This window comes from Falco naumanni, chromosome 7, assembly GCF_017639655.2.
Source record: "Falco naumanni isolate bFalNau1 chromosome 7, bFalNau1.pat, whole genome shotgun sequence".
In the NCBI taxonomy this organism is placed as follows: domain Eukaryota; kingdom Metazoa; phylum Chordata; class Aves; order Falconiformes; family Falconidae; genus Falco; species Falco naumanni.
The window spans coordinates 4387199-4401863 of record NC_054060.1 but is presented as its reverse complement, the minus strand read 5'-3'; the positions used below and the strand labels follow the sequence as shown (position 1 = coordinate 4401863).

Here is a 14665-nt window from a genome sequence, read left to right as displayed (position 1 = left end):
GCACCCCAGAGGAGACGGCAGAGCCCTGGGAAGCCGTTGCCCGAGGGGAAGCCGTGCTGCAGTGCTGGCAGGGAAGGGTTAACAGCCTTACACCCAGAAATTGCTGTCAAGAGACTTTCCCTTACAATTAGAATGCAGGATAGTGCTGCGCATTCACCAGCCCTGATTTCAAATGCCCTTTAGTGCTTCTCCCCGTGACCCGTGGGCAGTGCATTACGCCTGGCTCCAGTTCCTCCAACTACTTAATTATACAGGAGCAATGCTCGTGCATCCCTCGTGGTTGGCGATCTACCACTGTTCCAATATTGTGCAACACTTTACCAACCGTTGCAGTAAAAACGGTGGCTTTAGCGGGGTAGAAAGGGAAATGCTGGGTTTTGCAGCCGGTGCAGGTGCGGGGAGAGCCAGTGGCTCCTGCTCCGTGGTGACCGAGGGGACCCCCATGACGGGCCAGCTGTGGTCCTCCGTCCAGCTGGCAATGATGTAAGAACTCTCTCCAGTTTGGGAGCACCTCCCTCTTCATCTACATGAGAGTTTGAGCTTTACAGTCTCCTTGGAGACAGTTAAGCAAGTTTCGGGTGTTTTCCGGTGGGGCCTGGGAGCTGAAGATGCGCAGGGAGGTCTGTGAGTTAATATTTTTTCCTGCCCTTATTCCACTTCCTTGCAGCCCGGCCGAAGCTAATCCAGAGCACGATCGGAGAGCGTTTGGCCACAGTTATTTCCGGTTTTATTTTGTTGCCTTTTTCCTGTTCCACTCAAAGACGAGCCAGAATTAATTTGCTCCTAATCTGGGAAAGCAGCCGGCGGGGCTGACCTCTGCCGCGTCCTTCCCGCCGAGCCCAGCCGGGGTGCGGGACCCATCCTGCCGGGTGCGGGGGGCGAGCAGGGCTTTGGGCAGAGCTTCCCTGCCCTCCTGCCAGCTTTGGCAAACCTGCCCCAGCCCGCTTGCTTGGCTGCCTACGCCCGGCCAGGCTCAGCCATGTGGGCTGTGTTTGTACACAGATGAGTAATACGTTCACCCGGAGCCAGCGCCGGCGATAACGCAGCATCCGACCCAGCCCCGCTCCCAGGAGCAGCGCCGTAAGTACCGGCCGCTCAGCTTTATCCCCTGGATCAGTCGGGCTCGCTGCTTTTCGTCGCTGCCCCGGGGATGCTGAGGGTTTACACAGCGTGAGCTCGCCCGTGGGTCCGTGCTGGGAGGCTGGGAGTCTTTCGCACGCGCCGTGAAAAGATGAAGGTGGGGAAGAGCTGCGTGTGGCAGGGATGGATGGGGCGGCAGGGCCGGCAGTCCGTTGCTTTTTCACTGCCCTCCTACAGCACCAGCAGCTGGTGGCGGTGCTGGGTGTTTGTGGAGTTTATGGAAGTTTTACTGGGCAGCGGTTTAGGAGCGGGACAAGGCACGGCGGCGCGGGCGTCCCCCAAGGAGGACGGATGAAAGCGCTGGGTCTGGCAAACAGCTCCAACACGTGCCTGAGACACACTGATTTCAGAAAGCCTTAAGCTTCTGCGTATTGCTTGGAGCTGCCTGCTCGTCTCAGATCCCGAGCAGATACCAGCAGCCACCCGCAGCAATAACAACCTCCTACAAAGCCTCTGTTGTTCTGCTGGAAAAGGTCTTGGCATGTCCCACGCTGCTGACGCCGGTGCTGAGCACTCAAGGAGCCCAGCTGCTAGTTTTGCAGTTCAACTCGTCTGTCTCCTTGCACCGCCGTAAGAAAGTCATAAAAGTCAATGATTAACAGCTAAAATATTTCTCCCTCCATTGAAAGACACCGGCTGCCGGCTGTGCTGGCAGGGAGAGCCGTGCCGAGGGGAGAGCCGCTGCGGCCGCGCTCCACGCTCGCTGGAGCCCAGTCCGTGCATGTGGTGGTGGGACAGTGATGGGGTGACAGGGGACATGTCTGGGCTCCTGTCACCAGCGACAAACCACAGCTTTTAAGGGTGAAAACTGGTGCCAGGGAGGAACCTTCCCTGGGTGAACCTGGCACAAACAAAGGCTGCCGGGCTGGACCTGAAGCCTGTGGTGCCTGGCATCCCCACAGGGCTCTGTGCGTGGCCGTGGGGGGGTGAGGAGGAGGAGGGGGGGGGGGAGGAGGAGGAAGAGGTGTGTTTGCAGCCAGCCGGGTGAGCCTGCGGAGTCGGTGACGTGCTGTTTGCAAAGGAGCCGTCTGCAGAGGTCACGGCTGTGACATGCCCCCACCTCTGGTCCCACGCCACTGCCACGGGAGCACTGCTCCCCGGGTGGAAAAACTCCACCGAAGGAGGAGGAAAACACGGGACTGCAGGGTGTGCCCGGGCTGCTGCTGCTCCCCGCAGCTCCGGTGACTCATTTTGCTCTTAAAAATACAAGTTCTTGGTTAAGCCTGGGCCCGGTGCTTCCCACGTCCCCCGGCGGAGGCAGCCCGGTGCGGGGCACGAGGGGGCCAGCTCCTGGCTCTGGACACGGTCCCTCTGGGCTGCACCCCAGCGCGCCCAGCTCAGGCTCCCCTCCAAAGGCTCCCACAAATCAGGCTCCCACACCCCATAGCGTGCCTCTGTGAAGGGCTTGTGCGGCTTCCTCGCCTTTACTGAGATAAGAGACATTATTTTTGTTCCGTCCCATCATCACCTTCACTTGTGTTTGTAGCAGGCGTGTGGGGGGCAGAGCTCGGTGCCAGGCTGCCCTTGATTTTTGGAGCATGCAAATAACCAAGGGCAGCCCTCGCTCCCTGCCCTCCAGCTGGGTCCCGAGGCTCTGGAAGCCACCGCAGGGTTCAGGTCCCCTTTCCACCACAGAGAAGTTCAGGAATACCAACGGGCATCAAGGAAGGCTGCTGCAGGCTCTGGGTAGCTTTGAGGCGGCATGCTTATAGTTCAACAGACAAGAAAAAGCTTCTGATTTAATCTTTAACTAAAGCCATTTCCAATTTTTTCTTTTTTTTTACGTTGGGTTTATTGCTCTCTTGCCTCGTTAATTTTTTCCCTTTTGCTAACCACCTCCCAGCCACCTCCCTCTCTCCGGGCGCTCCCCGTGCACGGTGGCCCGTGGCGCGTTGCCCATGTTGGTTTGCACCAGAGCTGCCTGGCCGTGCGGGGAGGGGGAGTCTGGGCGGGGAGGAAGAGAAGGAGAAGGCAAAGAGTAATGCCAGGGGCTGGGGGCTGGGAAGGGGCAGCGAGGTGGTTTACATGGGACCGGTAAGTCTGTCAGCACTGGCAATGTGTGCCGAAGGCTGAATTTTGGTGTGTCTCAGTGTGAAGTTATGGGATGGCTGAGGCAACCGAAATGCCATCCCGGGAGCGGCTCTCAGGAGGATGCGGAGGCTCCTTCTTCTGGGTCCGTGGGCTGGAGGGTCGCAGACATCTCAGAAACGTGGGGGGACCAGTCTGCTGGTTTCCAAGTGATGTGCCTGTGTGACCAAGCTGACCCAGCACACCGAGCCTCGGGGTCCCCTCCCGCCCTGCTTCCCCCAGGCCAGGCGGTCCCTTGCAGGAGGGTGCAGGAAATAATTTTTTTTCCCACCTTAATTTCACAGACCAGAGGTGGAGGGCGAGGGGGAGAAGCAGCACTGCCAAAGGTGTTAGCGGGTAAGAGATGGAGACACTGGGGCTGGAGGGGCTGCACTGTAGCACTGGGATGTTCGATGGGGAGCAGGCGGAGGTGAACCAGCCCAAGTGCTGCCTGGGACCCCAAGTCCTCCCTGCTGCCCTGAGGGGACCTGCCTGTACCCCACAGACCCCCAGCGCATGCTCAGGGCTTTCTGTGCAACCTTGGGGTGCTCTGGGGACACAAGCGCTGTTCCCACATCACCCCTAGCTCGATTGGGGTGATAACAGGGAGTTTCAGTCCCTCTGGGCAGTAGACACAGGGACATGCTGTCCTTCTCCCCCTGCCCTTTAGGGTATGGGTGGTAGAGAGGGAGCCCAACATCCCCTGCAGGGGTGGATGCTGTCTCCCCTCCCCATGCCACAGGAACACCCCAGGAGGTGTTTGCACATATGGGTCTGGGACCTTGCATGGTGACACTGTGCCACATCCCCACCAATGCTTGTCTCCCCCAGGCCACCTGTCCTGAGCCCAGGGAGCATCGCTTCAGCTGCCACTGGGCAGCCCCTTCCCCATCCCATCGTTTCCCCGGCGGGGTGTGAGATGTGGCCAGGCGGGGTGTGAGGCACTGCCGGGGCTCATCCCCAGGGAAGCTGAGCCGAAAACGTCCCTCGGAGCCGGAGCCCCAACCCACACGATGCTGAGCCTGAAGTTACCCCGGCTGCTCAGCATCAACCAAGTGCCTAAGGTCAGAGAGGAGTTTTTCTTCCCTAAGTCCGAGGCTTGGTGGGGTTTTGGGAGGTGACAAGTGGGAGCAGCGTGTCGGGGTGGCCGCCCCTTCCCTGGGATCACCTCCCATGGAAGGGACATGACTCTGTCCTCACAGCAGGGTCCTGGGTCCTGAATTATGGGCACCCTCCTTTTGGCAACCTTCCTTCTCCTCCAATCTGTTCTTCCTTCTCCTCCGATCTGTCCTTCCTTCTCCTCCGACTGCCCCCAGTGCCAGTCCTTGCCTTGCAGGGCTACCAGGAGCAGGGGATCCTCTTTGGGTATCGCCCTCCAAGAAGCTCAGCAGCAGACTGCCTCCTCAGCGTCTTCCAAATGACCAACGAGACCCTGAATATCTGGACACATTTTGTGCCTGCCTGGTAGGTACCGTGCTGCGGGTCTTTAGCACCCACGGGAGAAGGTGGTAGAAGCAAGGCCAGGGGAGCAAGGAGGGGGGAGCAAGGCTAGGGAAGCAGGGAGGAGGGACACCCGAGGGCACGATGCTCACCTTCCTCCATCCCACAGGTACTTCGTATGGACCCTGGTGGGGCGGCTGCGAGGGCCGGGGGGCCAGGAGGACCCCCATGCCTGGCCCCTCCTCGCTTACCTGCTGACTTGCTGCATCTACCCCCTCGCCTCCAGCTGCGCCCACACCTTCAGCACCATGTCCACCCGTGCCCGGCACATCTGCTACTTCTTCGATTACGCAGCTCTCAGCATGTACAGCCTGGGTAAGGACGGGCAGAGGTTTTGGTGGGGTGTCAGTCGCTGGCACTTCCCTGGGGCAGCAGGAGCTGAAGCACAGGGTGACACCAGGGACAGGGCTGAACCCTGGGTGCTCAGATGGCTTGTACCCATGGGACAAGTGGGGACAGTGGCTGTTTGTATGTAGTTTCCACGCCTCCTCTTCCTCCTCCCTACAGCCTGGTGCTTGGGAGGGACTGTGAAGCATCTCCAACACCACCATAAATAATAATTTGGGGCTGGGTTTGGTACCGGGCAGCCCCGGGATGGAGGCTTGGCTGTGTGATGCTCTTCAGTCTTTGTAGTAAATAGAATAATGAAAACAACCCACACTAAAGACGTGCTGTCGGTGAAGTTGGTGGCACCTTGCTGGGGAGCAAGTCCAGGGTGAGCAACCGTAGCAGCAGCTGGGATCTTAGCATGGCACAACACGCCTCCAGTTCCTCATGGAAAGGTGTCTGCTGGAGCTGGCTGTTGGGGTGTCTGCCCGATGCTCCCCTTAACTGAGCTGCTCTCCTACCTTTGTTCATATCTCCCTTCCCTAAGAGTGCCCAGCGCCAATTCGCAGGTTCACAGCTGGGACCAGGAGGATGCTGAGGGTCCTGGTGGGACCGGGAACTAACTGGGCACCTCCTGTATTTCCAGGGTCTGCGCTGGCGTACTCAGCGTACATTTTCCCAGCAGAATGGGTCAACAGCACTTTCCACCACTGCTACGTCCCCATTGCAGTCTTTAACACTGTCATTAGCACCAGTCTGTCCTGCTATTCCAGGTAAGCTTCTGCTTTATCTGCCATGATTGCTACAGCATAATCATTAATTAGTATTATTAATAAAGGCTTTCTGTATTGTAACAATACAAGCCTTAAGTTCAGGAAGGGGAAGAAGGGGATTTTTGGTTTGGGAAACATGTTGCATGTTAGCACTAGGAGAGTTTGACAACCAAAAATGCAAAACAAGTGAAGTAGCTTTAATTTTTGAAAGTTCAAAAGGTGATTTTGTATGGTGCATGCCTGGCAGGAAAATATCCACCTTTTTTTGGCCATTGTTTTTTCTAACATAACTTGCAAAAAGGGGTGGGTTCCTCTGCACCCAACATTTAAGCACGTGTTTGGGTTTATACATGAGCATGGTCGTGCCAAAGGCACGTATCAGCCTAAGTGCTGTGTGTGCGTGTTTATATGTGTGCGAGCGTGTGTGTGTTTATAGGTGCGGGCAACAAATTTGCAGAGGAGGAACCTCAGCATTCTTGCAGTCAATTGCTTAATTTTTAAAGCATGAGCAGCATTGCGTGTGCTGTATTTTGTTCCTGAATGGCATTAGACAATTTGTTTGGAATATCTCAAATGTTTAAACTACTTGGCTGATTTCCAGTGATGCATGCCATGATCTCTAGCTGGTTTGGTTTTTATTTAACTCATGGTAGATACCTCCCTGAAGGCTGTGTTTGTAAAGCACTCATGTCTGCCATTACGACGACATGCAGTTCGCTTTGCAAAATGTACAATTCCTGTTTTCACAAGCAGCGTGAATCGTTTGGCATTATCCCTTCCTTCTGTTTTGGGGTGTCTTTGTATTTTGGTGTGTCTTCGGCATGTGGTTGCTCTTTGGCATGTGGTCGCCTGTCATGACATCACGTAACCCTGGGAGGCCTTTGGGCATGGCCCGGGCAGCCCCCAGGACCCCCCCGGCACACGGCTGTGTTTTGATGATGCTGCCTCAGCAGGGAGGAAGATTCTCCTATGTCCTGACAAACACAGCAGGAAGAAATCACACTGCCCGGCTGGCTCTGCTGCAGGAGAGGGGCTGCCACAGGGTGGGATGCAGCTGAGCATCGCCGTGTCTTCCTGAGAGAGGGAGTGCTAAGCTCTCGGTATTCCTTATGGATCCTGCAAATTTGGCTCATTTAAGTGTCTGTTGAGTACGGGGGGATTTACTCACCTTTTGATCTGAGGGTTACTCGCTGGAGTAACTCCCTGGGGTGGAAGATTTGGACCTGTCCTTGCTATTACTAAGCAGTAATGCAAACTCAAGGATCTTTCTTGGCTCACTCAGTGGATGATGCCAGCTGGGACTTGCTATTTTTTCCTTATATTCCTCATTCCTTTCTCTTTCTTTTTCTCTCTTTTCCCCCTCTTATTTTTGTCCTGTGCGTCTCTTTATTGTCTTATTAGATGGGCTTAGCAAACGAAGCTCACTGACCATGTGCTAATCCTAGTACTTACCACTTGAAGATAACATTTAGGAAATATCAGCAACTTGAGATCAGTTCCAGATTAATTTGGATTGTTTAAAAAAAAATTCTTGGTCTGCAAATTTAATTGTCAGCATCTCTCTGCTACAAAACTGTAAGTAAAGGTATGTGAAAAACATGCAACTATCGCTATGTGATAGAATAGCAATTCCTGTTGTCTCAGTAATTTTCATTAAAGAAGTAGTAAATCCATCAAATTAGGCTTAAAAATAAGAAAAAAATCCAGAAAACATTCCTGGGTGAGGAGGAATGCTGAATATACTGTCCCAGTGTGGGCCAGCAATGCTGCCGGTTTACCCCCAGGCTGGTGAGCACAGAATGAGCCCCCGTAATTCATCCCGCACCCTGCAGAGGCTGGGTCACCTCTGGGGACCACGGTAGCCATGGGAACGGTGCCCCAGCAGGCTGGGATGCCAGTGTCCCCTCCACATGCCCGCACCTGTGAGTATCTCAGCTGCGTGGGCAGCCCCCAGCCGCCCACCTCTCCTGTCTGTTCTCTTGCAGAGTAAGACTGGTGGGGCTGCAGAGGATGAGGGTGCATGGTTTTGCACCTGCCTCTGCCACAGCGCTTCCCTGGTTTGCACAAGTGGCTTGCACCTGGCTTGCACCACGCGGTGCCTGAGCCACAGCTGGTAGGTTGGGGATGGGGAGGCAGCAGGGCTGGCCAGCCCTGAGACCCCTGTGAAACCACCAGCACCTGGGCCACCCTGTTTCCCACCGCAGGGTGCTGCTCACTGGTTGTGTTCACTTTGGTGTCATCCTCGGCTGAGTCACACCAGCCAAAATGTCCATCCAAGGGGGGTGGGGTGGGGGGGTGGACAGGAACGGACCCGAAACCGAATTGTGCAATGGGTGGTGAAGCTCCCGCGCCAGGTGCACTCGGAGGGGACCTGCCCAGGCACTCCTGCTCCTGCCCAGCCCGGCACAGGCTCAGCAGCCACCCGGCAATGCTGTCAGGGTTGCTCCGCCAACCGCACCCTGGGCAGGGCTGGCTTGAGGAGCCGGGAGGGTCTGTGGCTGTCTGGCACTGCGGCCGCTCGAGGGGAGAGGCTGGCAACACACCTCTCTGGTTCGGAGCTGGTTCGTGCTCAGGCTGTCAGCACTACCAGAACCTGGCTGAGCTTCTGCAGCATGGCCGGACGCAGCAGCAGAGTGTGCCCAGCCTCTTGATGCACCCCATGGAGGTCGACAGGAGCAGGGGTTAATGCAGAGGAGGATGCATCAACATGATGAAGGCAGGGACTTGCACTGGGGCATCTGAAGAAAGGCATTTGCTAAGCTACTGCAGCAAGTTTTACCAACTTCACAGGAAAAAATTCCAATCCTAGATGGCTGGTTGATGAGTCAACAGTCAGATTTTTGTTGGTTGGTTTTTGCATCCTGTGCGCTGGGAACACTGAAATGCCATACAGGGAAACACATGCAGACGGACTGAAATAAGTGTGTTTATCCTTTACGTAGTGCTAGGTACCCCTGTAGCACTGAAATAGCGAGCATCCGCCTGCATCCCCCCACCCCGATGATAAGCAGCTGCACAAAAGGTTTCTTTCGTTCTTGAGGATTTGGCATCTCCCTGCAGACATCCCTGCAAAAGCAGAAAAACCTGTACGTGCTTTTCACGATGAGAACAGAGTACGCTTGAACTCTGCTACACTTCACGCCATCCTGCGTGAATAGGGCACTGTCCCCAGGGTCACCGTGTGTCTGGCCACGTGCCCAGGCTGCGATATGGTGGCTCTGTTTTGGCAACAGAGCGGGGCAGGTTGGAGCGGTGCGTGGCCGAAGGAGCAGGAAGATGCGTGACAAGGGTGAGCGCAGCACCGCGCAGCAGCAGGTGAGCAGGGTGGGAGTACAGCACTGGGCAGGTGAAACCATGGTTGGAAAATACAGCAGGAATCATGCAGAAATACAGGGGAAAATAGAGCAGGAGGCTTCTCCAGCATCATCGTGATGTCTTCTGAGCAAGCCACAAGCCACGGTGGATGGCTAAACTGAGGACGAGCAAGACGAAAGCCCTTATCAGTCAATGGCTCTTGAGTATAACTTGAATCGTGGGTGTTTCAACCTATATTTTGGGCCATATTGATAAAGCCCTTCTGCTCTGTGGGTAGGTCTGTTGTAATTCTGCTCGAGTTCATCTCCCTGTTTCCACATTGGGCTAATACCCTGTAAAAGTTGGTCTTTCCCAGCAGGGAAGCATCGGAGGGAGAAGTTTTCTGTTCCTACTTTGGAGCTCCTGTGGCTGCAATGGGAGGGCAGGGTGATGGGCTTGCTGCTGGAGCCCTCCTCGTGGTAGGGCCCGTCCTGATGCCCACCTTGCTGTCCCGCAGCTGCCCCCACGCCGGAGGGGCAAGGGTTGGTGTGGGGCACGGTGCCTGTGCCGGTCTTGCTGCGGGCAGCTGGAGATGCTGCATGGGGCAGGATGGCTGGCGGCTAGGCCAGCGCGTGCTGCTAGGCTTCTTCGAGGCTCTCCTGGGCTTTCCATCTCCAGGTTTTGTTTGGGTTGTGCACGTCCCCATGCAGCCAGAGCAGGCTTGGGGCTTGGCGCAGGGCTTGCGACGCAGCTCCAGGGTTTAGAATGGTTTTTTGGGGGACCTGGATGGTCAATTATTTTGTGATTTCAGCTGCAAAGTATGTCCTACATTTCAGCAGCATGATTTCCTGGGGAACAAAATGCAGAATAGTGATCCCTGTCCAGACATACACTTTCCTCCTCATATATGGTGTGATTATAACCAACAGGCTGCTTCTTCCATTATAATGGTGATGTCATTAAAAAGTAACTTGTTTAATTAATTTAGTTTGTGATCTCAGTAACTCTCTCCATGCATTCTCTGAAATGACAATCACAAAGTCTTGGCAGGATGTAAAAAAGAAGGATGCTGCGACATTTCATGCATTTCAGACATAAGCTGCAATACAGCTTAATTAACAAACAGTGACAATCACAGCCTGGGTGCTGCATTGCCTACAAAGCCTTCCAAACCAAGGCAGATGTATTCTCCTTGATTGCCATGCTCAGAAAGCTGGGATTCAAAATCAAGAGTGAAAACTCAGTTAAAAACAACTGCAGGGGAAGCAGCTGTTTAAAGACCAGCTCTGTTCCTAGCTGCTGATGGGTAACAGTTAATGAGCAATGGTAAAAGAAGCAAAATCACCCGTGCCAGGACAGTATAAAAAAGATTGTTCTCAGAGCTGCAGAGATGCACCTGCGAGAGCCAGAGAATAGGACAGGGGAGGGTGGTCCTTAAATCTTTCCTGCCCCGGCTCAAGGTTTGGTCAGGGAAGGTTCAGCCACGTGAGCTGAGGTTGGTCACAGCCTTAATACTCTCAAAAACCTGCGCTACTCTGGCTGAATTCACAGTTATCTGTGGGAGGATGTATGTGCAGTCTATATTCTGCAATCCACAGTCCCCAGCAGACGACTGGCAAACAGAATTCAGCACTTACATTGACCTAATGTGCCGTGCCGTGCCATGTGAGATACCTTCTCTGTTTTCCTCTAGGTTTCTGGAGGCAGAGCGGCCCAGGTTCAGCAAGGCTTCCCGCACCCTGGCCTTCGTGTACCCGTACCTCTTCGACAGCATCCCTCTCTTCTACAGGGTACGCCTCCCACAGCCCATACTCACAGCGCCAAGACATTGGTGTGCTGCAGGGCTGGAAATATCTGCTGCTTTGTCTTAGTCTGAAAATATTTGGGAAAATATGCCAGCTTTTTTTTTTTTTTAAGCAAAACAAACTCTGGCAGGAAAAGAGATTTGGTTATTTTTTCCTGCACCTATTGACAGGCAGATTCCTTCCACTTCAAAGCCCTGCACTCAGACTTTGCCCATGCTGCAATATTACTGCCTGTGAAAGCTGCAAGTTTTCTAGTTCCTAAACTGGAACAGGGTGGGAATTTTGTTGCAGTGAGGTCTAAGGGCAGGAGGTGTGGGGCTTGGATTTGCATGAAATGGAAGCGACAGCTCTTCTGTTGGGTGATGCCAGAGGCGATGGGGGCTCAGGGAACGGTGCTGCCTCCTTTAGAAATGTGTTGTTCTCCTCTCTCCCTTGCATGGAACCCTGTGTGGACCCCTCTCTGCTGCTGCAGTTCTACCTGTGCGCGGCGGAGAGCTGCACAGAGGCTGCGATCCTGGTCCACTACAAGCACACTGTCTTTGCCTTCCTCACTTGCTTCATCTTTGCTAGCCATCTGCCAGAGAGGCTCGCGCCAGGACACTTTGATTATATTGGTAAGTGCCCAAAGGGTGAGCTGGCATTGTTTTCTCATTCTTTTCAGGAAGAAAGCGCATTAATGCATGCGTGACTCCCAGAGGTTATAATATATTCCCTGCTGGAAATCTGAAATGTAGTTTTACATACGAGATACAGCAGTCTCCCGCCTAGGTAAAGTGGGAGCAACTCCGGAAGCATGCTGTTTCCAAATTGTTTCACAGAGGGTTTCATGACCACAAAGCACTCATTTCTCATGCAAAAAACCCTCACCTGTGGCACAACGGTGCTTCACAGTGCCATGTCAGGGCACTGTAGGAGCAGCCACCAAGGAGGATGGATGGCAGTCCTGGCCGCACCGGGGTTTTCCCCGTTCCCCTCGCCACGCTGTGCACAAGCACGATGCTGTTTAGCATGCTGCCTGTGCCAGGACCGCAGCAGCGAGCTGCACATCCCTCATTTCCATTAGAGCCAGCTGCATTTTGGAGAGGAAGATCGCTGGGCTCTGGTGGTACAATGATAAAAGCCACAGTAATTAGCAGAATAAATATTTAAAGGCAATGGATGCTAGGCAGAAGGTCCGCTGAGCCCTCACAGTGGTGGTTTAATGAAGCCCAGGGAGTTTCTTGGCTTTTGGCTTTGTTGCAGGGCACAGCCACCAAGTTTTCCACGTCTGTGGGATCATTGGCACGCACTTCCAGATGGAGGCCATCATGATGGACATGTCTGAGCGCCGTGACCGGCTCCTGCCCACCTCGCTGCTTCCCTCCTCCCTGCAGACTCTCGGGTCGATGGGCATCTGCATGGCCGTGAGCCTTGCTGTCATTGGGCTCTGCTCGATGTCCCTGAGCTTCATGCCAGAGCCTCTGCAGAGAGAAAAACCACACGGGCATTAGGCTTCGGGTCTAGATAGTATTTATGCTGCTCCACAAGAAAGACCCTAAACAATACATGTATGGTATGGATGAGGAGGAGTTTATTTGCCTATGCTCTCTGAGGAAATATTTATTCAAAATTTTCTCAAGAGCAAAACATATTGCACTGGTTTTTGTACATTTAGCTTTAAAGCTAGGAACAGATTATGAAATGCTTTTAATCAAGTTGCCATTTCACCACAAGAAATATTTAAAATAATCTTAACTTTTTCTGTAAAAGGGAGATAAGTGCTAATACTTTCCAAAGCAATAGGCATTCATCAGGTCTGCCTTACAGAGGAATCGGGGAGGCAAGTGGACGTGGGTAATGCTGGTCATCTGGTGACACAGATGTCCTTGTCACCAGTTTAGACCGATAGCCAAGATTCCTCGGCGAAGGCACGAGCAAGGGCTCTCCCAGGGGCCCCCTAACTAAGGTTTTCACCTTGAAAGTGGCATTATTTTAAAACCTCAAATATCCATGTTACACAGCCTTATGCTAAACCCAAGTGCCTGACAGATGGGGATTGAGAGAGACCAGAGTTTGCCTACATTTTAAATTCAGCTATTTTTAATCATTACCTGGAAGGAGTTATTCTAGAAGAACTCTTCATGTGACATTCCTCCAGAAAAGCTTTTTTTTGGGGTCCAATTCACGTAGGTAAGTCCTGGGATTTTAATTCCCATGGAAGAGCTGAGCTCCCGACTGTGTGGGTGATGCAAGTGCTCGGTGGCTGACACAGCCCCAAGCACAGGGTGTGGGGGCACCGTCCTTCCCCCCTTGCACCAGACACCTCCGTCCTGCACTCGCAGTTGAGCTCCTTCTCTAAACTTGTTTGTAGCATCAAACGTAAACAGAGGAAGAAATATCTTCCCTGCACCCGCGAGGTGATGACGTGGATTTCCTTAAAAGCACTGTTTTGTGTCAAGTGTTTAACACGGGTGTGAAGCCGTGCTATTCAGAAAAGGTGTTTGACACCTTGTTGAGGGCAGTGGCTGAGGAATTCATGACTGCCACGCCGAGGCATCCTCTCCCGGGTGTTCCTGGAGGCACGATACCGGGCTAGATGGACACTTGGTCTGAGTATGTGACTGGTGGTAGATGTGTCACCTCTGAAGCTCTATTTTCTGGTCCCACTCGAGTAGAATAATGTTTTTCTTCTCATGGGTGAATAAGATGGGGGTGTCTGGGGAGAATAAAACATCAGCTGAGCAAGAAGTGGGAGTCTGTACAGTGTAGGGACAGGGGCATTGTTAGGTGAAAGGCTGAGCTGGTAATGCACGGGGGATCAAAACCTCTAATTTTAAAGCCTTTCCAGAGTTAGACCTCTGCTCACCTTGCTTTCCCTTGCTGCTGCATCTGGATTTTAGAAGCAGAAGCAGGGAGGCCTGGTGAGAGCCTGGAGGCCTCAGCCTGGTGCGGGCGAGGGGGAGGCAGCCCGTGGGGGAGCTCAGCAGGTGGCTCCAGCCACGAGGCTGTCATGTTGGATTTACCTAACGCCACGCAGGAGGTACAGGAACATGTGATGCAAAGATTACTGCTAGGGAATATTATCAAGCTTCTTGATAATCATACGGGTGTATAATTTGTTTTGTGTATAATTGCCTCTGTCAAGGTATAATTGATGCACTTTTGAGTGACAATACAACGGCTCGTTAAATATATTATGGGACAAATAAGTCTTTTGAAAAATAGCTTTCTTTTGAAAGCTGACCAAGATTTATGTTAATATTTATGAGCACTGGAACGTAATTGTTTATTCAACAGTTTTAATTCATTGAAAGAGAAAACTAATATAACTATCGCACTGATATATGCTAACCTGATTTGTATAGTTTCATAAAAATACCGTCTGTGAAAATTAATCACTTCAGAGATAATTGCTAATAATTGCAAAGCTTATTTACCTTGTGTACTCGTGTGACCAGAAAGGAATCTGGCTCTGCGTGCAAAGCATGATTGAAGAGTCTGTAAAATTTACATGAATTGTTTTCTTCTTGGCCATTTAACTTTTGAATCTGGGAATTCCTCTCATCTTCCTCAGGTGACACTATTTGTAGGAAAACTACATAAAAAAATGCAGCACCATATTATACACTACCACAATCCCCTTGGATCCTGCAGTGCCTTGCATGGACCCTTTGTCTGGCACATACTTTACACACTGAACAAGTGAATGACCTCGAAGCAGCACGGGTCAGCCAGATTTCTTCTTCAGTTGGAGACAGGCCTTCAAAAATCTACTCAATG

At 52.8% G+C, this 14665-nt stretch overlaps 1 protein-coding gene across 6 annotated transcripts; it reads left to right on the top strand.

Moving 5' to 3' along the window:
- Positions 1-359: 359 nt before the first annotated feature.
- Positions 360-14395, top strand: PAQR5 (progestin and adipoQ receptor family member 5). 6 transcript variants are annotated; one of them, XM_040601950.1, is made up of 9 exons: positions 360-620; positions 1003-1080; positions 4039-4271; positions 4544-4671; positions 4817-5022; positions 5681-5807; positions 10795-10891; positions 11379-11520; positions 12149-14395. In XM_040601950.1, exons 3-9 carry the CDS (start codon positions 4221-4223, stop codon positions 12394-12396), a joined length of 999 nt encoding a protein of 332 aa, XP_040457884.1. In that variant the 5' UTR covers positions 360-620; positions 1003-1080; positions 4039-4220; the 3' UTR covers positions 12397-14395. The 6 variants fall into 6 exon arrangements, with proteins under 6 accessions (XP_040457884.1, XP_040457888.1, XP_040457887.1 ...); XM_040601954.1 differs by lacking the exon at positions 1003-1080 and having other exon boundaries at positions 360-483; XM_040601953.1 differs by lacking the exon at positions 1003-1080.
- Positions 14396-14665: the final 270 nt, after the last annotated feature.

Coding starts and splice junctions, on each gene's coding strand:
- PAQR5 (XM_040601954.1), top strand. CDS start 4,221: ATGCTGAGCCTGAAGTTACCCCGGCTGCTCAGCATCAACCAAGTGCCT. Junction 5,808..10,794: donor AGTCTGTCCTGCTATTCCAG/GTAAGCTTCTGC, acceptor GTTTTCCTCTAG/GTTTCTGGAGGCAGAGCGGC. Junction 10,892..11,378: donor GCATCCCTCTCTTCTACAGG/GTACGCCTCCCA, acceptor CTGCTGCTGCAG/TTCTACCTGTGCGCGGCGGA.